This window comes from Peromyscus leucopus, chromosome 8b, assembly GCF_004664715.2.
Source record: "Peromyscus leucopus breed LL Stock chromosome 8b, UCI_PerLeu_2.1, whole genome shotgun sequence".
NCBI lineage: Eukaryota > Metazoa > Chordata > Mammalia > Rodentia > Cricetidae > Peromyscus > Peromyscus leucopus.
Window position 1 is genome coordinate 68,365,310 of NC_051086.1, and position 26,808 is coordinate 68,392,117.

The following is a 26,808-nucleotide window of genomic DNA, read 5'->3' on the forward strand; positions in this document are numbered from 1 at the left end:
GGCTGTTCTGGATCTCACTCTGTAGACCAGGCTGGCCTCAAACTCACAGAGATCCGCCTGCCTCTGCCTCCTCAGTGCTGGGATTAAAGGCATGCACCACCACTGCCTAGCTTAAAGTTTTACGTTTTTGAGATACAGTCTCACTTTGTAGCTCTGGCACTTGTGCAGACCAGACTTGCCATAAACTCAGAGATCTGCTTGCCTTGGCCTCCCAAGTGCTGGCAAGTACTTGGTTCTCTCTGTGTAGCCCAAGCTGGCCTCAAACTTGTGATCCTCCTGCTTCTGCCTCCTAAGTGCTGGCTAGCTACACCTATCCTTTCATTTTAAATGGAGTATCTAGTATTCATGTCTGGATTTCTCATGTTTTTTAGGGAAAGAAAGATTTAACACCAGGACCCGTATCCTTCAACAACAGTCTGATGGAGTTTCACACACATGTACCCAGAATTTTAATTCCACTGCTTTTCATCTCACCTATGGCCGGACCCACTCTTAAGATTTCCAACCTGCCTTCTACAGGTCTGAGTTTATTTCTCCTGCACATCTGCCATCTTGTCTCCCACTGGTCAGCAAACCTAAAGATGGCTTCTTTTAGTTGATTTGTCACGGACAGGTAGGTCTCTGACCATAGAGGACTGACATTTTTTTTTTGGGGGGGGGTTTCGAGACAGGGTTTCTCTGTGTAGCTTTGCGCCTTTCCTGGAACTCACTTGGTAGCCCAGGCTGGCCTCGAACTCACAGAGATCCACCTGGCTCTGCCTCCCGAGTGCTGGGATTAAAGGCGTGCGCCACCACCGCCTGGCCCGACATTTTTGATTTACTATATGTACATTAAGGAACCTACTGGTACATCATCAGGTAAATCTGGGATACCCGTTTCTCAAATTGTGTACATTCGGGCTCATTCCAGGGAGCTTCCATGTTTTGTTTTGTTTTTTTTTTTGAGACAGGGGTTCTGTGTAGTCCTGGATGTCCTGGAACTCACTCTGTAGACCAGGCTGGCCTCAAACTCAGAGATCCACCTGCCTCTGCCTCATGAGTGCTGGGATTAAAGGCGTGTGCCACCACTGCCCAGCTCCACGTTTAACCTTTAAAATAGCTGCCCAGGAGTAGGAGGAAAGAGAGTGGGTAGAGACTGGCAAGATGGCTCAGTAAAGGCACTTGCGACCAAGTTTTACTGAGTTCAGTCCCTCTCGGACCCACAAGGTGGAAGGAAAAAACCCAACTCCTGCCAAGTATACTCTGATCTCCCAATGTGCACATCTGGCCCCAACGATAACTGACAACAAAGTAGCCAGGAACAACAGGACAAATCAACACCTTGCTGCAATTCAAGGAGGCTGCAAGGAAGAAAGGAAAAAAACAAACCAAAAACAAGCCAGGTGGTGGTGGCGCATGCCTTTAGTCCCAGCATGCAGGAGGCAGAGCCAGGTGGATCTCTGAGTTCAAGGCCAGCCTGGTCTACAGAGCAAGATGCAGGACAGGCACCAAAGCTACATGGAGAAACCCTGTCTCGAAAAAACCAACAAAACAAAACAACCCAAAACAAAACCCCACAGGAAACAATGCCACCATTGGTGGAGAGATCCCTCTAGACTGGGGGACCTCTAAATAAGGATCACTCAAAAGCTAGGAATTGAAGCTTGCTCCACTCACTGGTCCTTTCAAGGGTCTTTAAAGCTGGGAATGCAGAGTGGTACTGGAGAAACGATGCTCCGCTTTTAAGGCTTCTGGGATCCATTTTCTGCTTGCTCCTTAAACAAGCTGGCACCACCTCTGACTCAACAGTTCACCGTATGTGTGTTTAATGTGCGTGCCCATTTCTGAAGAATGTGAGCAGAGAGACATGAAATCTTCTCAGTGCCAGTGGCTAAGGTTTGTTTGTTTTTAAAAAAATCTTTCTGCAAAACAGGACTGAATCTCATGGGGACAGACTTTCAGAGTACCTACCATGAAACTTATGCAGTTCACTTCATGTAAGCTTGATTATTAGGTATTTGAATTTTACAGGTAAAAAATATTACTGTAGGAGCAAAATTTACTCTAGGGTGAATGACAGCTTTAGATCTTCATTGGTTCTTAAGAGTGCCAACAGCATCCCTGGAGGCCTCTCAGAAAGACAGCAGGGAGGCTGTAGAGATGGCTCAGTGGTTACAAGTCCTTGCTGTTCTTGCAGGACTCACATTTGGTTCCCAGCACCCACATCAGGTGGCTCACAACCCCTGTAGCTTCAGCTTTAGGGGATCTAATGCCCTCTTCTAGACTCTGTGGGCACCTGCACTCAAACATGCACATACTCGTATATACACATACAATTAAAAATAAAACAAACCTTATGTGGCTGGAGTGATGACTCAGTGGTTAAAAGCACTTGCTATTCTTTTGGAGGACCTGGGGTTTGGGTTCCAGCATTTCTGTCAGGGGCTCTTAAATGCCAGCTCCAGGGAAGCCAACAACCTTCTCTGGCTCCTTGGACAACCACAGACATCACAGACAGACACACAAAAACAAAAATGAAATAAATTTCTGTTTGTTTGAGACAGAGTTTCTCTGTGTAGCCCTGGCTATCCTGTAACTAGCTCTGTAGACCAGGCTGACCACATACTCACAGAGATCCGCCTGCCTCTGCCTCCCAAGTGCTGGGATTAAAGGTGTGTGCTACCACTGCCTGGTAATAAAATAAATCTTAAGGAAAAAAGACAACCCAGGACATTCCTAGTAGTTCCCCCACCCCTCGTTCCCACAACTTGGTCCATTCCAAGGTATTTTATAAATGGAAAGTTTCTTCATCTTATCTCCTAGTCAATATGGAAACCATCACTGGGCTTTTCTCAGCAATGTTCAATTCATACCAGCTCTCGACCCTGTGATGGTGAACCATATTTAAGTAAAATTTACTTGGTCACTGCAGGCGCCTCCTTCTAACTCAACAGGTGGGACATCCTCTCTGTAAGTGGGATTGGTAGTATGCACACAGAAAAATTAAACAGGATCACAGAGAGAAAGGCTGAAGAAACAGGCTCTTTGTGTTTACTTGTACAAGGAAAAACCACATGTGGACATCTGCAGTATTTAATTTGTTTGGGTAATAGTTACAGATAAACAGGTACACGCCATATACAATGACCAATACTTTTTTATACAGCTCATATTCAGTACATCAACACTATCTTATTTACACTCTATGTACATCAACGTCCTCCTAAAGTCAGTGCATTGTCAACAAGTTTTATACAGAAATTTACAAGGTGAATGTAGTTAATAGTTAATTTAATAAATTTTCTGCTAGTTCTTGAATTTAAAAAATTAATTACAACCGATATAACAAACACAGATCAAACAACATTAGTAGATTGTGCTACCTGCTCAACTAAAACATCTGTAAGAAAATTATTGAAAATCTTCCACTTTTTCAGGGGACTTGTCCAGGTAGGAGTGGACAATTTCATACATGAAAACCTTGACTCTACGAAGTATGCGTTTTGTGACGTGATTACATCACTCCTTTCGGGCCATTCCTTCCTTTTAAGAACACTCCCTCTTCTGAAAGGATGTCAGCCTAGGCAGTTGCTTGAGACAACTCTTTCAAGTACACTGAAACTAGGCACTTGCCCACTGGTCTGTTCTCAGAACACAAACACTAACTGCACTGGTATTTACTGTCATGGGGAAGGGAGGGTAACAGGATCCGATAACAAACAAGAATCAACTTCCAGGGTCTCCATGGTTTTTTAAAAAAAGACCAAAAATAAAGTGAGAATTCCCTTGACTACATATTAAAACATAACACAGGAAAAATGCTGCCAGAAATAAATGACCTTTATATTTTTGTTCCAGTTTTGAATAATTAGAAAAAAGTGAGCAAAGCAATGTAATTTTTGGAGGAGTGGACATGCAAACAAGCGGAGCTGCTTCCTAAGCCCGCAGCTTCGTTAGCAATACTTACAAACCATCAATGGAGTTGGATGGAGTCTTGTTTTGAAATTTACACTCTGGTGGAGTTCATGTATAGCCCTTAGAGCCATTAAAGAACAAGCACAATTGTTTGCATGTGTTCTCTCTTTTAAAGTGCAAAAAAAAACGAGAAGCAAAGAACAAAAACCCACCACTAACAGGAAACACATCTGGCTTTTGCATACCTTCCTAGAAACTCTTTGTGCAACATATGCATGGGACTATGGTGCAAACCCTGGCAGCTGCCACACCCAGCAGTGCCCCAGTGGGGACACTTCAAGTATCCTAGAGAAGCCTCCGCAGGAGGGCCACCTGGGCTGGCCTTCTCCTGGGTCTCTGTGCTGAGACTGGGTAAAAGGCACGTGGTCTTAGGGACGCGTGGGTTCAGACCAACCACCACCATAGCTTCTGCCACCACCAATCACTGTTTCAAACACAAACTCAACAAGAACAAAAAGCAAAAAAAGACATAGAAAGAACAGGAAAATGGTTCAAAAATTGAAAACTCTGTGTCCACACTGTAAGAATCATCTGCACCCCTGCATGATCTTGCTTTCTCCATTTGTCAATACAATGGAATGAAACTTCAGGGAAAAGGAGGTAGCATATCATGTCGTCCCCAGACAACATTTCAACTTTTGTTTTTTTACTTTGATTCCAAGGAAATCCTTAGTATCCTGTTATGATTACTGGTAAACTCTATACTCACTACAAGTTTGTTCATTATCTGGACAAGCACATTAAATTCTTAATTGGTCCCAGGTGATTGGTGCCAAACCCTCTTGTTTACAGGCTAATGGTGGGGTCTGCCTGAAAGTCCTCCATCGGACAGCTTGTGAGAGACTTCAAAACAAAATTATTACTATTCTTAAAGTTGACTGCTATTTTAGTTAGGATTTTTATTTTGTGCTTCAGGTCACAGGATAAAATAACTACACTTAGCCTGCTTTTCAGTGACGATTCTGCCAATGTCACCTACAAGGAGTCACCTCCCTTACCACCAGCCCATCTAGCAGCTAGAGCGGTAGCTTTACTGTAACACACAGTACTTCTTGTAATCGGATTCAAAGTCTTCATCCATGCTGCTCGTGTCTGCCATTTTTTTGCCATCAATCTTTGGCAGAAATTGTGCACAGTCTATCCCCTGCTGCTCATAGAAAAGGATGTAGGCAGAGTCGGTGTCGATTTCATCAGGGTGAAGTTCCTAGAGGGATAAGAAAAGCCTTTAATTAAAAAAAAAAAAAAAAAAAAAAAGAAAAAAAAAGAAAAGCCACTGCTGTGTTGCCTCTTAGTCCCTGCAAGGAAAACCAACTCTCGCTAAGTCTCTGACTGCTTGAATCAACTATCTCACACCCGCACTGAAAATGAGTCTCATTATTTTCAATCTTTGTTTTTGGGGAGTATTCTAACCAGGCAAATGAATGCCCAAACCCTCGTCAAATTATTATTATTCGGTGGGTGAGAGAGAGTTTTCTTTTGGGGACAGAGTCTCATGTAGCCCAGACTGGCTTTAAACTCATTTCAGTAGGAGCATGACCTTAAACTCCTGAGCCTGCCTCCACCTCCATCAAAGGTGTGGCCATCATATCCAACAAACCCCACCAAATTCTAATAGTTCAAAACAATCAGCATTGGAGAGGCCAGGTCTTTAGTATAAGTCTTTCCTAATATGTGTGCCACTCTGGGTTTAATGTTCTGTGTGGTTGGGGGATGGAGACACACACAGAGGACAGGACATGATCAACTGAAACCCCAAAGACTGAATTCCTCACTAAGTAGCATCTTCTTTTTATTCACTATTCGTATTTTCAGTTCATCTCCAGTCTTCCTAACACTCAACAGCATTTACGCAGACTTCATATAAACACATCATTTCCTGGTCAGCAGAAAGGCCATTATTTCAAATTTGTTAGCATTCTGTGCCTAACTTTCACTTATAGGTTGAGAACATTTACCTTACAGCTGCTGTCATTGTAACAGTACCACTTGCAGTTTGGGTTTTTGGCATAAGTGACATAATGGCCCCCACCCAGAATTCCTGAATGGCACTAAAGAGAGAAGAGAATGGCGGTATGTTAGTAATTAACAGTACTCGGCCAGGGCACAATGCTAAGATCTGAGCAAGAGAACACTGACCACTTAGTAAGGAAAAAACGTGTGCAATCACCTGATTTTTTTCAAAAAACAAAATCTCTCTCTCTCTCTCTCTCTCTCTCTCTCTCTCTCTCTCTCTCTCTCTCTCACACACACACACACACACACACACACACACACACACACACACACACACACACACACATTGCACGTATGTGTGTTTAAAGACAGTGTCAACCGGGTGGCAGTGGCACATGCCTTTAATCCCAGCACTCCAGAAGCAGAGCCAGTCAGATCTTTGAGTTCAAGGTCAAGTTGGTCTACAAAGTGAATTACCGAATAGCCACAGCTACAAAGAGAAACCCTGTTTCGGAAAAATGACAAATAAAAAAGGATAGACAGTGTCTTGCTATATATCTCCTAGGTTGGCTTCAAACTTGAGATCCTCTTGCTTTAGGTCTCAAATGCTAAGATTAGAGCCACGTGCCACCAAGTCTGGCCCTGTAACAGTTATTTAGAAAGCAAAGTTTCCTTAGAGATACTTAAGATAGCACTAATTGAACCTCTGGATCAAATTATACTAATTACATGGCCATCTTCTAAATCACACCGTGAGCTTGGAGTCTATCCAGGAGGCCCAGCTCTTTGTTAATTTTGTCTATTACCAAACTTAATGCTCAGTAAGTAAGCAAGTTCTGAAAAAATGCTAGTTGATGAATGAATGAAGACAACTGAACAAACCATTGGAAAGTTAAGACTTTCTTTTTCCTTCCAAGACAAGGTTTCTCTGTGTAGTCCCAGCTGTTTCCTGGAACTTGTTCTGTAGACCAGGCTGGCTTTGAACTCAGAGATCTGCCTGCCTCTGCCTCCCGAGTGGCCACCATGCCCTGTGTAGACTATTTTTTGGAAATCTATGTAACATGTCACTTACCGAAATTGCATATAGATTATAAATAGGTTTACTATGAGTATCTTCTCTTTGGTCATCAGTGCTGTCCTCCTCACTGTGGCTTCCAAGCTGACCATTACTATAACCATTGCCACAGGCCTCATGCTCATAAAGGAATCCATTAGCCAAAGTGCTCTCATGATCCAGAGGAGTGACCAGCTCAGGCTGGCTGCCTCCCAACACATGTCCTTGGCTTAAGGTGTCAGCCAGTTCGTATGTCTGTCCAGCCCCATTCTCTTTGCCAGCATCCAGATTTTCCTTACTACTTGACAACTTATTTTTGCTGCCAATTTGAGGAAGCCGGAGCCTCCCTTTGCTCCGCCCCAAAGTCCGTGGGCTGCTGTTAGGGCTACTGTTTTTGCTGGAGGGACAGCTGGCTCCACCCTTTCTTGAAGAAGAAGGTGAACCTGTGAGAAAGACAGAGGGAAAGATTTTTAAGTCCAACTGCCACTGGTTAAGTTCGATACCAAATGGTAACTCTGAAGCTAGCGTCCCAAATGTACACATAAAGATAGGAATGCTGACTGCCTGCTCTCACTCCTTATTCCATAGCTTGTGATGGCTATTCTTGGCTGTCCACTTGACTACATCTGGAATTAACTAAAACCCAAGCAGCTGAGTACACCTGTGAAGATTTTTCTTAATTAAATCATTTGAAGTGGGAAGACCCATTTCTAATTTTTTGAGAGGTGGGAAGATAAACCTTTAATCCAGATTTTCAAGGTTGTATTTTGTGTGTGTGTGTGTGTGTGTGTGTGTGTGTGTGTGTGTAGTTTTTTTTTTTTTTTTTTTTTTTTGTCTTTGTTTTTTGGTTTTTCGAGACAGGGTTTCTCTGTGTAGCCTTGGCTATCCTGGAACTTGCTCTGTAGACCAGGCTGGCCCCGAACTCACAGAGATCTGCCTGCCTCAGCCTCCTGAGTGCTAGGATTAAAGGTATGTACCACCATCACTGCCTCCAAATTCTGATAGTTTGATGTAGTAAAATCCACCTAATCTGGGCCACACCCTCTGGCGGCAGCCTATATAAAGGCCATGGAAGAAGAAAGCTACCACTCTGCCTGCTGACACTTGCTCTTGGTGGCAAATCCATTCCTTCACTGGTTATTAGAGTCTGCTTCTCTGGGATTCTGGTGTATGCTGAAGACCAGCTGAGACATCCAGACTAGTGGACTGGATAACTACTGATTCTTAGACCGTTCCTTGGTAGACAGCCATTAGTGGACTAACTAGCTGCACCACATCCTGTAAACCACTCTAATAAATCTCATATATTTTGTGTGTATGTATTCATTCTATCGGTTCTGTTCCTCTAGAGAAAACCCTAATACACAACTAATAAAATAGGCAGCAGTACACTGTAGGAATTATAAAATCCTGGGAAGGTGATCTATATTATAATCAACTCCAAACAATGAATTTTATTAATACATTCTTTTTTCTTTTTTTTTTTTTTGGTTTTTCGAGACAGGGTTTCTCTGTGTAGCTTTGCGCCTTTCCTGGATCTTGCTCTGTAGACCAGGCTGGCCTTCAACTCACAAAGATCCGACTGCCTCTGCCTCCCAGTGCTGGGATTAAAGGTGTGCGCCACCACCGCATTAATACATTCTTAGGCTGAGTGTGATCTTGTTACTCAACAAACTAAAGCAGAAGGATTCTGAGTTCAAGGCCAGCCTGGTCTACAGAGCAAGTTCCAGGACAGCCAGAGCTACATAGTGAGAACCTGTCTCAAAAAAAATAATAAATAAATAAATAAAAATAAAAATAAAAATTTAAGACCAGTCTGGGCAACATTAAGCTAAAGCTCAGTATGGGAAACTTAGTGAGATGCTACCTCAAATAAAGATTAAAAAAAGGGCTAGAGATTTATGTATTAGATATTGGTAAAGCACTGTCTAGCATGTGTCAATACCTAGCAAAATGAAGGGAGGAAAAATACAAAAAAACTCCAGGAATTAAAACTACACAACTTGCCGGGCGGCGGTGGTGCACGCCTTTAATCCCAGCACTCGGGAGGCAGAGCCAGGCGGATCTCTGTGAGTTCGAGGCTAGCCTGAGCTACCAAGTGAGTTCCAGGAAAGGCGCAAAGCTACGCAGAGAAACCCTGTCTCGAAAAACCAAAAACCAAAAACCAAAACCAAAAACAAACAAACAAACAAACAAACAAAAAAAAACAAACCAAAAATTACACAACTCAACCATCTATTTCACTGGTAAAAGGTTAATTTAACTACATGAAATTTTCCTTGACTCCACTGTATATTTTTCAGAGAATGAAAGTCAAGCTCACACACAGGGCTAGTAGTTGGTGGGAACATGGTAAAAAGAACCATACATACTTAGTGTTCTTTCCCTGTGGGTCCCCCAAGAACCAAAAAATTACAGATCAAACTTACTTAAAAACCTGCATTTGTACTGAAACATACACATTTCTTTCTTTCTTTCTTTCTTTCTTTCTTTCTTTCTTTCTTTCTTTTTTTTTTTACAAATTTCTTTTGTATGATTTCATGAATATCATAACAACAGCTACTTACATAACAGTGTAACAGCTGTTTATTTTCATACATATGTATATTTACATTTACATGTGCATATATTTGTGGGCACACCTACCATGATGTTTATGTGTAGTCAGAGGACAGCTCTCTCCTACCATGTGGGTTTAGGGACTCAATTTAAGCATCTTCATCCACTGAGCCATTTTGCTGGCTCTTGTTTATATTTTTGAAGATAGAATGTATGTAACCTAGGCTCGTTTAAAACTTAGAATTCTGGAGCTGGAGAGATTGCTCAGTAGTTAAGAGCACAGGGTGCTCTTCCAGAGGATTCAGGTTCAATTCCCAGCACCCACATAGCAGCCCACAACTGTCTATAACTCCAGTTCCAGGGTATCTGATACCCTCATACCAATGCACATAAAATAAAAAAACAAAAACAAAAACAAAACCCAACTTAGAATTCCCCTGCCTTAGTTTTCTAAGACCTGAGATTATATAGGTATTATTATAAAAGATATAGAGATGATTTAAAATGTCAGAGAAGATATAAATAGGTTATATGCAAATAACCATTTTATGTACAGGACTTGAACACCCATGGCTTTTGGTATCTGTGATGGTTACAGGGTCAGCTTAGAATTGAGTGGGTTTAGAATCATCTAGGAGAGACACCTCTGGGTGTGCTTGAGGGTATTTCCAGGAAGGTCTAATTAGGGAGGAAAGATCCACCATGAATGTGGCTTTATCACCTTGTGGTCTGGGGTCCTGAACTTAAAACAAAAATGGAAAAAGAAAACAGCTACACACCAGCATTGATGTCTCTCTCTCTGCTTCATGACTATGGACAGATGTAACCACTAACTATACACTACTACTGCTGGTATTTCAAATCCTTTTGCCCTAACTTGGTATTCTCTCCATTTTACAAATGACAAAGGAGAATCGAGATTTAAGGAGGCTATTATCTTATGCTAAAAGTCACAAAGCTGAAATACAAATTACTGGTCCAGAATAGAAGGCCATGGGAGCTACAATGCAAGACCAAGACAAAGAAGGGAAGGAAGGAAGGAAGGAGAAAGGAAGGAAGGAAGGAAGGAAGGAGGGAGGGAGGGAGGGAGGGAGGAGGGAGGGAGGGAGGGAGGGAGGAAGGAAGGAAGGAGGAAAGGGGGAGAGGGAGGGAGGTAAGCCCGGTTCCCTTACCTTTTGGGCTACTGGTGATATTTGCACTGAGTGAAGATGGGCTCTTGCTCAGGAGCACATCCTCCTCTCCTGCTGAGCTCGGGACATCCACTTTCTTCACATCTCCTCCTGAAATTCTTAGCTCAGAGCTGTCGTCCCCCTGGGGTGTGAGTGGTTTATACTGGCAAAGAGCTGGGTCTCTTGGTACTAAAAAAGCACTAGGGTCAAAACTTTCACGAGGAAACTTAACAATTTTCTGTGATTTTATCCACCGTCCATTTACAAACTGAAATCGTTTAAGGTGAATAATCTGAAGAAGAAAAGGCAGGAACAATTGCATTCAAGGGTTCTGAAGAACATGTAACATTTGCACATTGTTAACAATCTCAAATATAAGTTTTTTTTTGGGGGTTTTCGAGACAGGGTTTCTCTGTGTAGCCCTGGCTGTCCTAGGCTACTCTGTAGATGAGGCTGGCCTCGAACTCAGACATCTACCTTCTTCTACCAGCAGAGTACTGGGATTAAAGATAAGTGCCACTATGCCTGGCCAAATGTAAGTTTTAAATAAATGCTTTTATTCTTTGTTTTATATGATGGTTATATGCATATTACACAATTGGCAAAGTCATCCAATCTGATATTCAAAAAAATCTATGCATTTATAACTGCATATTAATCATACCTTATATTTAAAAAAAATCCCTCTTCCTTACCTACCAGATCCCCAAGTCCACCCAGGCCACTTCTTCCTTCCCTTCAGTTTCATTTCTGGAGTTAGCTGAATGAATGTTATCAATTTCTTGTATATCCATCCTTGGGAAGCTATTATGCTCAAGGAAAAAAAATCCACATTTCTTTTCACAGAATAGTAGGGTTATGACACAAACCAGAGTCTGTTTAGAACATCCTAGTCCCGGGGCTTGAGAGATGGCTCAGAGGTTAAGAGCACTGGCTGCTCTTGAAGAAGATCCAGGTTTGGTTCCCAGTGTCCACATGGTAGTTAAGCTCTGTAAACCTATTTTCAGAGGATCTAATACCCTCTTCTGGTCTCTGGGGGCACTGCATGCATATGATGCACGTGGTGCACATACATATAGGCAGGCAAAAACACCCATACATATAAAAAACATCCTAGTCCTGGAGCCAAGTGTGGTGGTGCACACCTTTGATCCCAGCACTATCGGGGCAGAGCAGGTGGATCTCTGTGAGTTTGAGGTCAGCCTGGTCTGTATAGCACGTTTCAGCTAGTCAGGGTTACATAGTAAGACCCTGTCTCAAAAGAAAAAAATCCCAGCACTGAGCTGTAGAGATGGCTCAGTCACTAGAATGTGTGTTATGCAAACATGAGGGCCTAAGTTCAGATCCCCAGGACCCATGTAAAAAGCTGGACATGGGGCCGGGCGGTGGTGTCGCACACCTTTAATCCCAGCACTCGGGAGGCAGAGGCAGGCGGATCTTTGTGAGTTCGAGGCCAGCCTGGTCTACAGAGCGAGATCCAGGAAAGGCGCAAAGCTACACAGAGAAGGCCTGTCTCGAAAAAAGAAAAAAAAAAAAAAAAAAAAAAAAGAGAGAAAAAAAAAAAAAAAAAAAAGCTGGACATGGTTTGGAGTCAGGGCAGGTGATGGGGTGGAGACAAGCAGATCCCTGAGCTCACTGACAGCCAGCTTAGCCAAATGGGTAAGTTTCATGTTGGGTGAAAGACCATGTTTCAAAAAATAAGGTGGCGTGCTGGTGGGTAAAAGGACTTGCTGTAAAGCCCAATAATCTGAGTTTGATTCCTAGAACTCAAATAAAGGTGAAAAGGGATCCAGCTTCACAGTTACCTTCTCACCTCCATGCCATAATTCACGTGTGCTAGCTGGTTTTATGAAAGTATGACACAAGCTTAAGAGTCATTTGGGAAGACAGATTCTCAATTGAGATAATTGCCAGAACATCTGGCTATAGGCAAGCCAGTAAACAGTACTCCACAGTCTCAGAGTTCCTGCCCTGACTTCCCTGGATGATGGACTGTGATATGGAAGTATAAGCAAAATAAACCCTTTCATCCCCAAGTTACTTCTGGTCATGGTGTTTTGTCACAGCAGTAGAAATCCTAAGGTGTAAACTGGTACCAAGAATGGAATATTGCTGTAACCATGTGTTTTGGGGAAGACTGTGGAAGATTTTGGAACCTTGGGTTCATTGAGTGCTCAGAGTATAATGAGCTGTTATGGGAGATAATGCTGCAAGCCAGTGCAGATGATGGGAGCCTTGGCTTGTGAGGTTTCAGAGGGAAGTAAAGATTCTCTTAGGGATGTTTGTGTGATATTTGAATTATGGACGACTGAAGTAAAATCTTGGCTTTGCTGTGACAATGCTGGTTAGCTGGAGCTGAGAAATTAGCTGTATTTAAAGAGACCAGCATCATCGAGGATTGTAAATCGGAGAGTATTTTCTCAGGGTCAGCATACAGAGGCTGTGGTCCAGAGGGGACTGAGGCTACCTCTCAGGAGACCATCCAAACTTGGTTGTGTAAGGGTCACCTGAATGGTATTAGTTTTGAAGGCATGAAGGGGTTTATGGACAGTAGCTGAGGCTTAACACTGTGTAGCAGGGCTGGAGTCCCTGAAGACAGGCATAAGCACGCAAACACGCATATACAAACACACATGCACACACATAAACACACAAATCCTAGTACTGCAGGGCGTAGAACAGTGCACTTCCCCTCCCCGCTTCTCTGTGGGTGTCTGTAGTACTTGGAAATGCATGAAGGGAGGTCAGATGACAGTCTGTCTCTCTCTCTCTCTCTGTCTCTCTCTCTCTGTCTCTCTCTCTCTCTCTCTCTCTGTCTCTCTGTCTCTCTCTCTCTCCTGTTTTCACTGCTGAGCACACCAGGCTAGCTGGCACATGAGTTTCCAGTAATTCTCCCATCTTCTCATAGAGGAGTTACTGTGTCTGGCCTTTATGAAGCTTCTGGGGATCTGAACTTAAGATTCTCAGGCTGTGTTGCAAGTGCTTTTACTCAACTGAGTCATCTCCACATCACTTATTTTTATTTATTTACTTATCTCTGAGACAGGGTCTCACTCTGTGGTTCATATTGATCTGAACAAATGGTAACCTTCCTATCTCAGCCTCCCAAGTGCTGACATTACAGACATAAATGCTTTCATAGTTAATCTGTCTTTATAAACTCTGCTGATGGGCAACCAGAGGCGGGAAAGTCAACCAGATCCGAGAGAGTACAGCCTTGTGCCCTGGTATACCTGCACACATAGCACACAGTATCCGAGAGAGCACAGCCTTGTGCCCTGGTATACCTGCACACATAGCACACAGTATCCGAGAGAGTACAGCCTTGTGCCCTGGTATACCTGCACACATGGCACACAGTATCCGAGAGAGTACAGCCTTGTGCCCTGGTACACCTGTACACATAGCAAACAGTCGTGTGCAAAGCCACTCAATTCTTCACTGGGCATGGAAGCTCCTGAGCTGGCTGCTTTCCCACAGCCTAAGTACGGGCTAACCTAAACATTCCTCTTTTGTGGGCTAGAAGGGCTTTCATTCTCTTTTGGAATTCAAATTTGCCAGGTTACACTCCATTTACAGTACTTCTTCTCCTATTGCACTAGATTGCAGTTACTGGCCTGCATCACCTTCTCTCCTTCAACGCTCTAAGCTCAGTTATAGGATCTAGCACATATTTTTGGAACAATTAATTTCTCTGTTCAACATAAAAATCTTTCACAGAAAAGTTCATCGATTCTTTTTTAAAGATTGTTAATGTGTGTGTGCATCTCTGTGTGTATGTGTGCAAGAGTGCAGGTATCTGAGGAGGCCAGAGGTGTTAGATCACCCTGGGGCTGGGAACCAAACTCAGGTCCACTGAGCCATCTCTTCAGCTCCCAATGCCCCCCTTTTTTCCTTTGAGTCAAGGTCTTACTTTGTAGTCTGGGTTGGCTTTGAACTCACTATGCTCCCTAAGTTTGCCTGAAGTTTTTGGTGATTTTCCTGTCTCAGCCTCCTAAATTCTGGGATTACAGGTGTGTGCCACCATATCCAGGTATAAAAAGGTTTTAAACACCGCTACAGAAGTACCTTATCCTCAAAAAGAATAGCCCCAAAATCCCATTAATGACTTTTCTCATTTACACTAGACTGCTCCCATAGAGGCAAGGCTATTAACATACCAGAATTGGAGGAAGCCTCCAGAGGTCCAGCTTCTTAGTTGCCAAACAGTGAGTTTTACACTTGGAGCAGTAGTACATCTCATTTTCCCCCAGTTCCTCTTCACTGGTGAAGGCACGGAGACAGCTGTCCAGGTTGATGGGCTCAGCCTGTGCTCGCCGACTCTGCTCCACGCTTTCATGCTCCTCTACAACCTACAAGAGGAGGAAATAGAACAAAGCAGAATTGTGAGGAGGGCATTTAAAATAAACACTGGATATGTACCATCATTTTTTTCTTTACTATGTATACAGTGTTTGCACACCAGGAGAGGGCACCAGATCTCATTACAGATGGTTGTGAGCCACCATGTGGTTGCTGGGAATAGAACTCAGGACCTCTGGAAGAACAACCAGTGCTCTTAACCTCTGAGCCATCTCTCCAGCCCAGATATGTAGCATCTTATCAGTCATTCACTCGATCTTACATAGTATCTATATGTGGGGGGATATAACCCAAACTAAGAGCCTTTGAGCAACACAATGTACAAATGCACACATGCACACACGCACACATTTACAAACATCCTATTAATAACATCCTTGACTAAATGTTTATTTATACAACTAGATTTTTCCCTTTAGAGATGTGCCTCATGTAATTCAGGCTGGCCTTGAATTCACTAAGAATGTAACTAAGAATAACCTTGAACTGATCCTCCTGTTTAACTAAATAGAAATCTCCCCAGAACTGAAACATTCTCTCCATGGAGCTGAAGAGATAGCTCAGCTCTTAAGAGAACTGGCTGCTCTTCCAGAAGAACTGGGTTCAATTTCCAGTACCCACATGATCTACAGCAAATATCTAGAATTCCAGGTCCAGGGGATCTCATGCTCTCTTCTGGCCTCTGCAGGCATTGTATACGTGCACATAGACATATATGCAGGCAAAACTTCCTCACACAATTTCCTCCAGGAGGTGGGCAGGAGGCTCAAGACAATCAGGAGGCCAACAAACTTCACATAACACTGAAACCTGCAAGATCTTCAGCCTCCAAAGTGGTGTACAGCCAACAAACAACTGTCTGAGAGGAACCTGGCCAGCCAGAATGCTGAGAGTTCTTGACCTATCCAGCTGCCTGCAGATGTGCAACAAGCTCCACAAGTCAGGAGAAGTCAGATCCTCTGGAGTTACCATGTGGATACTGGGGACCTGAACCAGGGTCCTCTGGAAAAGAGCTACACTCTTATTCACTCTCTAGCCCTGATATAGCTGTATAATTCAATACTTGTTTCTGTAAGTAACCCCTTACCCATACTTCTGTTAGTAACCCCAATAAAAACCCAGGGGTTCATTAAGTTGGACTCTGATGTAACTGTTACTTTGGTCTGTACTGAGTTCTTTTTCTGAGGTGAGTAGGTGTGGGTGCATGCTGTATAACCCTGGGGAAAACAGGCGTGTGCCACTGCACATGATTTTATGCTGTGCTGAGGAAGGAACACAGGGCTCTATGCATGCTAGGTAAGCACTCTATCAACCGAGCTGCGTCCCCAGTCCCTGACCATACTTTCTCTTAAATTTTTTTTCCAAATCCTTTGAAATGACAAAACAAAAAAACAAGAGTTAAATTGCTTGTCTATTTCACAATTTTGAAATCCTTAGGACAGTTTAAATGTGAACTAGCCTTCAACGAAAGAGTAGTAAGTAATTTCTACTTTAGGCAGAAAGACAGCATTAGAATACTGCACATGACAGAGTTAGAAGAAATAATATGGAAACAGGTGGATGAAATGAGAAAAGATCCAGAAAAGCTCATCTGGGAATACAGCCCAGAGTTGGTGGTGCACACCTTTAATTCCAGCACTCAGGAGGCAGAGGTAGGCAGATCTTTGTGAGTTCCACACCAGCCTGGTCTACAGAGTGAGTAGGACAGCCAGGGCTATACAGAGAAACTGTCTCAAGCCCTCCTCCCCTAAAAAAGAATACAATATGCTAGGCATTAAACCCTAATATGTAACTCATTTGCATATCAACATATGTAACAGACTTATCAGAGTACTAGATGTCATCATTATATGTCTCATGACTCTGTGTTTTGGAGGAGGGTATAGGAGGGTGAAGTGGATTAAATCCCTTATGCAGGCTAGGCAAGTACTCTACCACTGAGCTGCCTCAGTTAAATGGAAGTACTTCTATCTGTGATGGCAACAAAATGAAGAGCAAGCTTTAAAAGAGCATACATTTGTTGATACAATCTCTAATTTCTGGCCAAAACAATGGGGTCCAGGTAACCAGTATGATAAATAAACGTTGGAACAAGAAGGAGTTAAGGATGAGAATAGAGAGAGCAAAGGCTTCGAATGTAAATCAGCACTAGGGTGTTTGCCTAGGGTGTTCTGAGGCTCTGGCTTCAATCTTCAGCATCATAAAGAAAAAACCAAGCACAAACAAAAAGAGCATAAAGGGAGTGGGAAGGGGTGTAGTAGGTCAGAGGAGAATGAAAGAAGGAAGGGCCAAGAAAGCAATAGTGAAAGATTTCCTCCCCCAATCTCATACTCATGCCTACAACCCAACAAGCAACCAATAACCATGGAGATGAGACTTAACTGTCTCTACTATGTATGAGAAGGTAGGGAAGGCATGCCATCAGTGATATGGAGACTTCACATATGAATACTGACATTTTTCTTTCCAGGCAGAGCCTGGACTACAGTCCCCATAATTCTTGCTTCTTCAAAGACCCCAGTGTTCACTACTCCACTTGGTACCCCTCTCCTCCACAGGTGAACTGCTTATCTTCACCTGAGGAGCTATCTATTTGCTTTACTTGAAACTCTTGGGAACACTGGACTGCTTGGCACATTTTAGACTATTTCATTTACTGCAGGTTTTCAAGTGAAACTTTTTCCATACAAAGGAGGTAGCTGAGTCACAGGCTGTCAAGTATGCCAATAAACTATCAAGGTTAGAGTTCATTAGACAATCAAAGTTGGGTTGTTTTTTTTTTTAAATGAGACAGGGTTTCTCTGTGTAACCCTGGCTGTCCTGGAACTCATTATGTAGACCAGGCTGGCCTTGAACTCAGAGATATGCCTGCCTCCTCTGCCTCCTGAGCTGGGATTAAAGGTGTGCGCCACCATCACCTGGCTAAAGGGGAATTTTGTTTGGGTCACTGACTCTGAAAACAAAATTGGTAATAATAAAGCACTAACAATCTCTCTCAGTATGTCTCTGTTTCTTTGTGACAGGGACTTGCTATGTAGTTCAGGTGGGCATTGACCACCCTAGGTAGCCAGGTGGCCTCATACTCCTGATCCTCCTGTTTAAACTTCCTGAGTACTAATATTATGAGCATGTGTTACCATGGCTAGCTCTCTCAGTATCCTGAGATATGTTTATTATCCACAGCAAACTAGCCTAGTCTAATTGGTGAATTTCAGGTCAATAAATGAGAGACCCTGTCTCAAAGCAAACAGACAAAATAAGACCAAAGTAGACAGCTACTGAGGAGTCACACCTGAAGCTGGCCCATGAACTTACACATACAAAACCACCCTATATCACAGCTGTCAGCTTCGCAAAAACAGAAGTGTATAAAACACAATGATGTCCCTCTTTTCATAAGTAGTAAAATTTCATGTCTATTTACTTCATCAGGGATGTTTTATGGCATGCTACAATATAGTAGTAAAGAATGATGATTTTGTTTTTGTTTTTGTTTTTGGGACTACCATGGACTATAAAGTTAGGTGGGGACTAAAAGACTGATAAAAACATTTTTTGTGGACTGACAATAATTAAATTTATCAATACAATTTCCCTTAATTTTTTTACCTCCTGGGATCCATGGTTAGATCCTCTACTACTATTCAGACAATGTATTATTTATAAACACCCTCTTCCAAATTATAAAAATATAGAAATATTTTTGTTTGTTTTTGTTTTTTTTTGAGACAGGGTCTCTCTGTGTAACAGCCCTGACAGTCCTGGAACTCGCTCTGTAGACCAGGCTGGCCTCAAACTCACGAAGACCAGCTTGCCTCTGGCTCCTGAGTGCTGGGATTAAAGGCGTGTGCCACCATGCTCAGCTGAAATATTTTATATACTTTTATTGCTTTATTTTTATTTTTATTTTTATTTTTTGGTTTTTCGAGACAGGGTTTCTCTGTGTAGCTTTGCGCCTTTCCTGGAACTCACTTGGTAGCCCAGGCTGGCCTCGAACTCACAGAGATCCGCCTGGCTCTGCCTCCCAAGTGCTGGGATTAAAAGCGTGCGCCACCACCGCCCGGCTATTTTTATTTTTAATTATGTGTATGTATATGCCTGTGTGGAGGAATGTGCACGTGTGAAGCTGCCTGTAGAGTCCAAGAGAGTTTGTTGGATCTCCTGGAGTTGGAGTTAGGTTGTGAGCCACCTGGGTCCTCTGAAATAGTACTACAATGTGCTTAATCACCGAGCCGTCTCTATGGCTCCATATGTATATGTGTGTTATAATATATATATATGTATATATATATATGTATATATACATACATATGTATGTATATATATAAATTAAAATTTTTTGAGACAGAATCTCATGTGTAGTTCTGGTTGGACTGGAACTCTCCATGTAGATCAAGTTGGCCTTGAATTCAGAGATCTGCCTGTTTCTGCCTCCTTAGTGCTGGAGGCAGATCTCTGTGAGTTTGAGGTCAGCAGGGTCTACAGACTGACATCCAGGACAGGCACCAAAACTACACAGAGAAACCCTGTCTGAAATAAACAAACAAACAAAGTGTACAGAACTATGCCTGCCTGGCCTTTCACATTCATTTAAAACGAATTTCCTTGCTTTGTTTATTTTTTAGTAGTATGTGTATGTACGTGCATGTGCCACAATATGTGTGTCAGTCAGAGGATAATTTGAGAGAATCAGCTCTCTCCCTTTTACCACATGGGTTCTGGGGATTGAATTTGGGTTGTCAGACTTGGCTGTTAAGGGTCCTTATCTGCCGAGCCATCCCAGTGGCCCTTTATCCTTAACAAAAGGAAACCACCAGTAACAATATATTGTATACATGTATGAAATTACCAATAAATAAAAAAAAAATTAACATTTTTTTACAAAATTAAAACCTTGGTATCTTGTTATGTAGTAAAAATTAGTAATCATTATTTTCAGTGACTACATAATAATTTATGTAATGAATATACCACATTTTAACCATACTTCTAATATGGGATAAACATATTTCTAATTATTTACTATTTTAAAAAATGATATATGGTGAATAGAATACTATTTTCCAAGGAAAATTCCTAGATGGGAAATCATTGAAATAAAAATATAAAGCAAATGAGTAATACTCTTAACTGTGTACCTAGTTCCTTTATATGACCCTCTAAGCAGGGCCAGGAACCACATTTAGTAAGAGCCCAGATTAGTCATGTTTCCATTCCCCAGCAAGATAAGATAACTCAATAGCTCCAGCATTCCCACTGTGTAATGCATCACTGAACGTGGATGTGGGTGAGAATGACAGGTTATGTGCTGACCTTCCTGTAAGTGGATGTCCTTCTCAGACTGGACAACAGGCTTGTTCAAAAGGGGAAGAGGTAGAGAGAGCTAAGTAATTCCCTGTCTTAGATAGGACTGTTTTGTCAGAATAATGTCCTGTTATAAGTTGTGTTCACAAAGACTTAGAAGTCTATCAATTGCTAAAATTTTCCTTATTCAAAGAAAGCATGACTAAGTTTCTGAAATGCCTTGCTACAGTGAGCATGACCTAGAATATCTTTTCATATTTTCCTGTGCTTTTAGCCTAATGGTATTTTTCTTCCTCTGCCCGTTTTGAGACAACCCTGGCTGGCCTTGAACTTACTGTGTATTCAGTCCAGGCTTTGAACGCCTGATCCTCCTGCTTCCATCTCCAGTGCTAGGATTATAGACGTCTATTACCATGCTCAGACAAGCCTAGAGATGTTTTGTTTGGCAAGAGTCTACAGTATAACAGGCAGTGACAGTGCATGCTTTAATTCCAGCAATGGGGAACTCTATGAGTTCGAGGCCAGCCTGGTTTACAGAGTTAGTTCCAGGACAGCCAGGGATACACAAAGAAACCCTGTCTCAAACAAAACAAAATAAGAGTCCACAGTATATCCATTCTTAGCTACAAGGAGCTGGGTTTGTAGTGGTATATTTGGGGATCTAGACAGGGAAGAAGGTCTTGAATTGGTAGTCATCTCATTTCTCAACAGCATAAAAAGTCAGAAAAGTGAAGCTGGTGAGATGGCTCAGAAAATAAGAGGGCTTGCAGCCAAGCCAGAGGACCTGAGTTTGATCCCGAGACTCACATGGCAGGAGGGAGCCACTCTTCTCAAGTTGTTCTCTGACATCTACATAGATGTGCCTCGCCAAGAAATAAATAAATGTAATAAAAATAAAAAGCCAGACAAGTCAGTCACTACTATTAACTTATCTAAAGAGAATGCTTTTTATAAATAAAGGAAATTTCTGACAAATTAAGAAGCATATAATAAACCTACTACAATCTGTTAGAAACTTCTTTGATTCTGTTTACTTCTCTACTAAACTCTTTCTGGGTTTTCCTTTTCTTCTTAGATGCTGGGGATTTAATCTAGGGTCCTGAACATGCTAGGAAGTCTTCTGTTATTGAGCACTATCCCTAGTCTAGGAGAGTCTTTCTTTTAAGTTTCTTGAGCCAGGAGTGGTGGTACACAGCTTTAATCCAGCAGAGGCAGGGAGATCTCTCCATCTCTGTGACTATGAGGCCAGGTGGCTTACATAGTGAGAACCTGACTCAAACAAACACAAATCAGAAAGTTTTTTTGAGATAAGGGTCATCACTATGTGGTTCCAGGCTGGCCTGGAACTTACAACAATTCTCCTGCCTTACCTCCAGTGGTGGAATTAGAGATGTACATTACCTAACAGATTCTATTAATAATAATAATGATAATAATAATTTAAAAAATTATCTATTTATGTGTTAAGTGTTTCTCTGTGTGAGTTTCTGCACAGAGGCCAAAAGAGGGCACCAGATCGCTTGGAGCTGGTGTTACTAGGGGTTGTTATCCAGGTTCTCTGTGAGAGCCACAAATACTCTTAACTGCTGAGTCATCTCTCTAGCTCTTATAACTTCCTTTTAAAATCTTATTTTTTTAAAAAAAGATTTGTTTATTTTTTACTTATGTGTATTGATTGGTTTTCAGTCTGCATGTAGGCCTGAGTACTATGTACATGCAGTGCCTTTAGAGGCCAGAAGAGGGCACTGCATCCTCTAGAACAGGAGTTGCAGACTCCTGCTATTAGCTGGCATATGGGTGCTGGAAATCAAACCTAGGTCCTCTGCAAGAATAGAGGTATTCTTAACGGTTGAGCCATTTCTCTAGTATCCCCTATAACTTCTTAAATGCACTGTTTTGTTACAAGATTAGTATTTCTGAAATTAATTCCCCAATATAACTGATTCTAGAAGTTGAGGGGGAAAAAAAGCGAAGCAAACATGCCAGTATATCAAGCACCACAAAGAGTGCCACTAGATGTTTTTCCAATTTTAGTTTGTTATGATACAGTTAAGATGGGAAACACTTCCCATATAAAACCACCACCCCTTGGCCAATCACTCACTCTTTCCTGTGATGTTTGATAGCGGAGGTGAAGAGCTGTAGGGTCCCAATCCACAGCAATACAGGCATTTCCAATGAAAGCTCTGTCTTCTCCACAATCAATTTTACAGCCTCTGCAAAATCTAAAAGGGGAAAGCATTCACAGATGAATTAAAATTTTCTCAATTAGAAATTACTCTTTAATAGTTCTCCTAGCTTCATAGTTTGTCAGATTCTAACTTCAGCATCTGATAAATGCAGCAGTAAAAGTTAATAATAATTTCAGGAATCACATTTATAACTTCAAGGCTTTGATTTTAAAAATCACTTAACAGTTGTTAAAATATAGAAAGAGTTCCATGGCAAGTAAAATGATACAGAAACTAGCTGCTATTTGACATAAACTGACTTGAAAGAAATTATAAATTCATTTCTACAATGCTGTAAGCTTATCTTTTTGTAAAATAGCACCTTAAGTAAGTATGTATACAAAATTTATAGAAGCAGGTGCAAGGGCAAGACACAGTCACGGCTCTAATACCTATGAGACTTCGTTTGTTATTATGACTATTACAATTTTCTAAAAGCTGACTTCAGAAAGATCAGATACTGTCCCTGCTGTAACAGCAATGACCCATCAAACTCTTGTAAAACCTCAAGAAAGATTACTAGCAGGGTTAAACAGATTATGTCCTACTACCTTAGAAAGAACATTTGGACTAATAATAGCCATGTGTGCATGACTGTAGTCACAACTCAGGAGGCTGAAGAGGGTCACTTGAGTCCTGGAGTTTGAGATCAGACTGGGCAACACAGTGAGGCTGCATTTAAGAAGGACCAAAAAGGGGCTGGAGAGATGGCTCAGCAGCTGAGAGTACTGGCTGCTCTCCTAGAGGACCCAGGTTCAATTCCTAGTACCTACATGGCAGTTCATAACTTTCCATGACTCCAGTTTCAAGGGATCTGACACCCTCACACCACTGCACATGAAATAAAAAATTAAAAAGGACCAAAGAAAAAAAGAAAGTTTAGAATAAAAATGTTTATCACTCATTATTAATTTGGGGTGGAGTGAAATCTGTAAAATTACATGTCTGGAAAGCAAATTTGTACTCTGGAATTTACAAAGAGATGGATAATTCTCAAGTTTATCTCAAGCTTCTCATTATTCACGATTGCATTCTAAATAAAGGAATCTTATAAAAAAGTACTACGTTTGAAACTGAGTCTACTGAGCCTTGTTGTATAGAAGGCGACTTTTACCTATACCATGGGCACCAGGCACAGGAATTTCCATCTTTCTGAACAACTCGGAGGGTGAATGGGTACTGATAGCCCATGCTGTCATCACTGGAAGAAGAAAACACAGTCTAAGAAGCACGTCTGGTTTGAGAGCTCTTAAGCTTATCCTGGAGAAGGTTCACTTTCCACAGCAGTGTGCCCATGCTAATAGTTCCATGATGCTCATCCTAACCCATCAAACACAGCCTTCAACCAGCCAGGCTGGACCATCTGAATCTGGTCACACATACTAGCACATACTAGACTGCACAGGTCTTCCTCTTTCTACTTTAACTTTTTTCTTTTTTTGAAAGAGAGTCAAGCAGCCCAGGCTGGTCTCACACCATGTGGCTGAGGATGACTTTGAACTAGTGGTCCTCCTGCCCACACCTCTCCAAAGCTGAGATTACAGGTGTGTACCACTACACCTGGTTTAGGTAATGTGGAGGCGTGAATCCTGGGTCTTTTGTATGCTAGGCAAGCCCTCACCCAACTGAGTTACATCCTCAACCACTCAATTATAGTCCACGTTGTCTGTCTGTCTGTCTGTCTGTCTGTCTGTCTGTCTATCTATTTGCTTTTTGAGACAGGATTTTCTCTGTACAGCCCAACTGTCCTGGAACTTATCACTACCCAGCTTAGATTCCCAGTTGTAGTACTCTTTTCCCTATCTTTCTTAAAGCTATACACTATCTTTAAAATTAACTTAAAAAAAAAACAGAACAATTATGCCTTAAAAAAAGATTTATGTATTTATTATGTGTACAGAAGAGGGCATCAGATCTCATTACAGATGGTTGTGAGCCACCGCGTGGTCTCTGGGAATTGAACTCAGGACCTCTGGAAGAACAGCCAGTGTTCTTAACTTCTGAGCCATCTCTCCAGCCCCCAATTGTGCCTTTTGAGTTCTCCAAAGTTCTCTAACAAAATCTACTAATCCTTGCCTAAACAAGAAGCAAAATATCAAGTTGTGTACCTTAAATATATACAACTCTTGGACTACAGGTGTAGCTCTGGAGTAGAGGTATTAAGGAAAAACATGACCCCCTAAAAAGCTTCAAACAAACTTTCTTATTAATTATAATCATGAAGCTTGGGGGTGGTGGTGGTGGTGGTGAGCAATGCAAGGGACACATACTTAACAGCCTATTTAGCATCTGGGAAGCTTTTGTGGCACAGGAGCTCTTTCTGTATAACCCAAATGATTACTGATGGGCCTGGTTGTGCATTGGCATGTTCAAAGTAAGAGAATAGCAACTAAGGCATCCAAAGAAAGGGACAGAGAAAACCAATCAGCATCCTAAGAGGGGATGGAGCAGATACTGAGCTAATATAACACCATTCTTCCTTGTTACAGTTGGATACACAATTTTTCAATACTAGGGATTAAACCTAGGGTGTTGTGCATGCTAGGCTGGCACAAGATCACTGAGCTATATCCCTAAGCTTCCTTTCATTTTTCATCTGGAAATAGGATATCATACTAAGTTGTTCAGGTTAGCTGCAAACTCATTCTAGTAGAGGAAGGTCTTAAAATTGCTATCCTACTACCTTACCCTGGGGAGCAACTTGGATTATGGGAATGAGTTCCTAGGCTTAGTTTCAGTTGGGATGTTCAAAGCCCCCTAATGGAACAAATGTTGAAGGCCTGGTTCCCAGCCTGAAGTACTACTGAGTGGTGGAGGAACCTTTAGGAGTATGGGCCTAGCAGAGTAAGTTAGGTCACTGGGAACATGTCCCTGAAGTGAACTGGGGTCTTGGTCCTTTCTTTCCTGTTTCTTGGCTACCTTGAAACAAGCCGGTTGTTCAACTGCACATTCCTCAACAAGATATACCTTGCCACAGGTGGTGCAAAGCAGTGAGGCCAATGATTATGAACTAAGACCAACCCAGAAGTATGAGCCAAAACAAACATTCCCTTTAAAATCTGGTTATCACAGGTGTTTGTAGCTAAATCTCTTCAACTCCCCTAGAATCTGGTTCTTGGTTTTCTGTCTTTATGTATTTTCTTACAGATACTTTTGAAGAGCAAAACCATTTGGTCATAGTGGCACATATCTTTAATCCCAGCACTTAGGAAGCAGAGGCAGACAGAGCTCTGTGAATTTGAGGTCAGTTTTGTATATATAGTGAGTTCCAGGATAATCAGAGCTATTTGGTGAGACCCTATCTCAAAAAGGAAAAGGAGAAGAGAAAAAAAAATCAAAATTATACAGTATTTGTTCTTAAAATTGTATTATATTTTATTTATGGGTATGTGTATATGCATGCCATGGCATACATATGGAGGACCACTTGAGGGAGTCAGTTCTCTTTTTACAATGTGTGTCCTGAGGATCAAACTCATAAGGCTTGGTACCAAGTACCAATCAATACTGCTGAGCCATCTTTCCAGCTCTACTTACACCTTTGTGTCTGGTTTATTCCATTTAGTATAAGGTTTTCAAGCTTCGTTCATGTCATAGCATGTATCAGTGGTTCCTTACTTTGGATGTAAGTAATACTGTACTATATATAGCACATTTTGTTTATCTGTTATCTGATGAACATTTGAGTTGTTTCAACCTTTTGGCCACTGTGATCCATTAAATTCACTTGATGGACATCAGAGGCATTTAGTAATTTTAGTTATAAATAGTTCAGTGTCTACTTGCAAAAGACAAACTTGGTATCTAAATTTTAATGTCTGAAGTATTTTTTCTTTAATCCACTCTTCCCTCCATGTTTCCACTCATACTACTACAGACTTCACAAGATCAACGTAGACCGTTTTATGAAGTGCAGGTGATGGACCAGCCTGACTCCATCTTAAGGTCAGAAGCCATCTTATTACAAGGTCAAGGTAAGTTCATTCCTGTTTTATGTAGAACTTAAATTTGACCAGGTCTTGACCCATTTTCCGGAATTTGACATGTTCCACATCCTATACTCTGACCTCTGCCCTGAAAAGATGTTCCACCAATTAATTTTGAAATGTTCATCCAAATTTGTACATAACCAAAATTCATCTGGAAATCCCCCAACCCTTGAAAACTTCCTAGCCTTGCATTTTTGGGGTTAATACAAACCCCGCTTTCTCCTGTGTTGAAG

The 26,808-nt window shown here is 41.7% G+C and overlaps 1 protein-coding gene across 3 annotated transcripts in view; it reads right to left on the reverse strand.

The window, feature by feature from the left end:
* Positions 1–3,008: 3,008 nt before the first annotated feature.
* Positions 3,009–26,808, reverse strand: part of Usp32 (ubiquitin specific peptidase 32) — a 159,681-nt gene continuing 135,881 nt past the window's right edge. For all 3 annotated transcript variants that reach the window (XM_037200942.1, XM_037200941.1, XM_028890541.2), the window contains 7 exons: positions 23,701–23,787; positions 22,460–22,580; positions 14,850–15,041; positions 10,693–10,981; positions 6,980–7,404; positions 5,910–6,002; positions 3,009–5,158 (listed from right to left, as the gene is read on the reverse strand). In XM_037200942.1, coding sequence (XP_037056837.1) covers positions 4,985–5,158; positions 5,910–6,002; positions 6,980–7,404; positions 10,693–10,981; positions 14,850–15,041; positions 22,460–22,580; positions 23,701–23,787 — 1,381 coding nt within the window. In that variant the 3' untranslated portion in view covers positions 3,009–4,984. The remainder of the gene's footprint in view (positions 5,159–5,909; positions 6,003–6,979; positions 7,405–10,692; positions 10,982–14,849; positions 15,042–22,459; positions 22,581–23,700; positions 23,788–26,808) is intronic.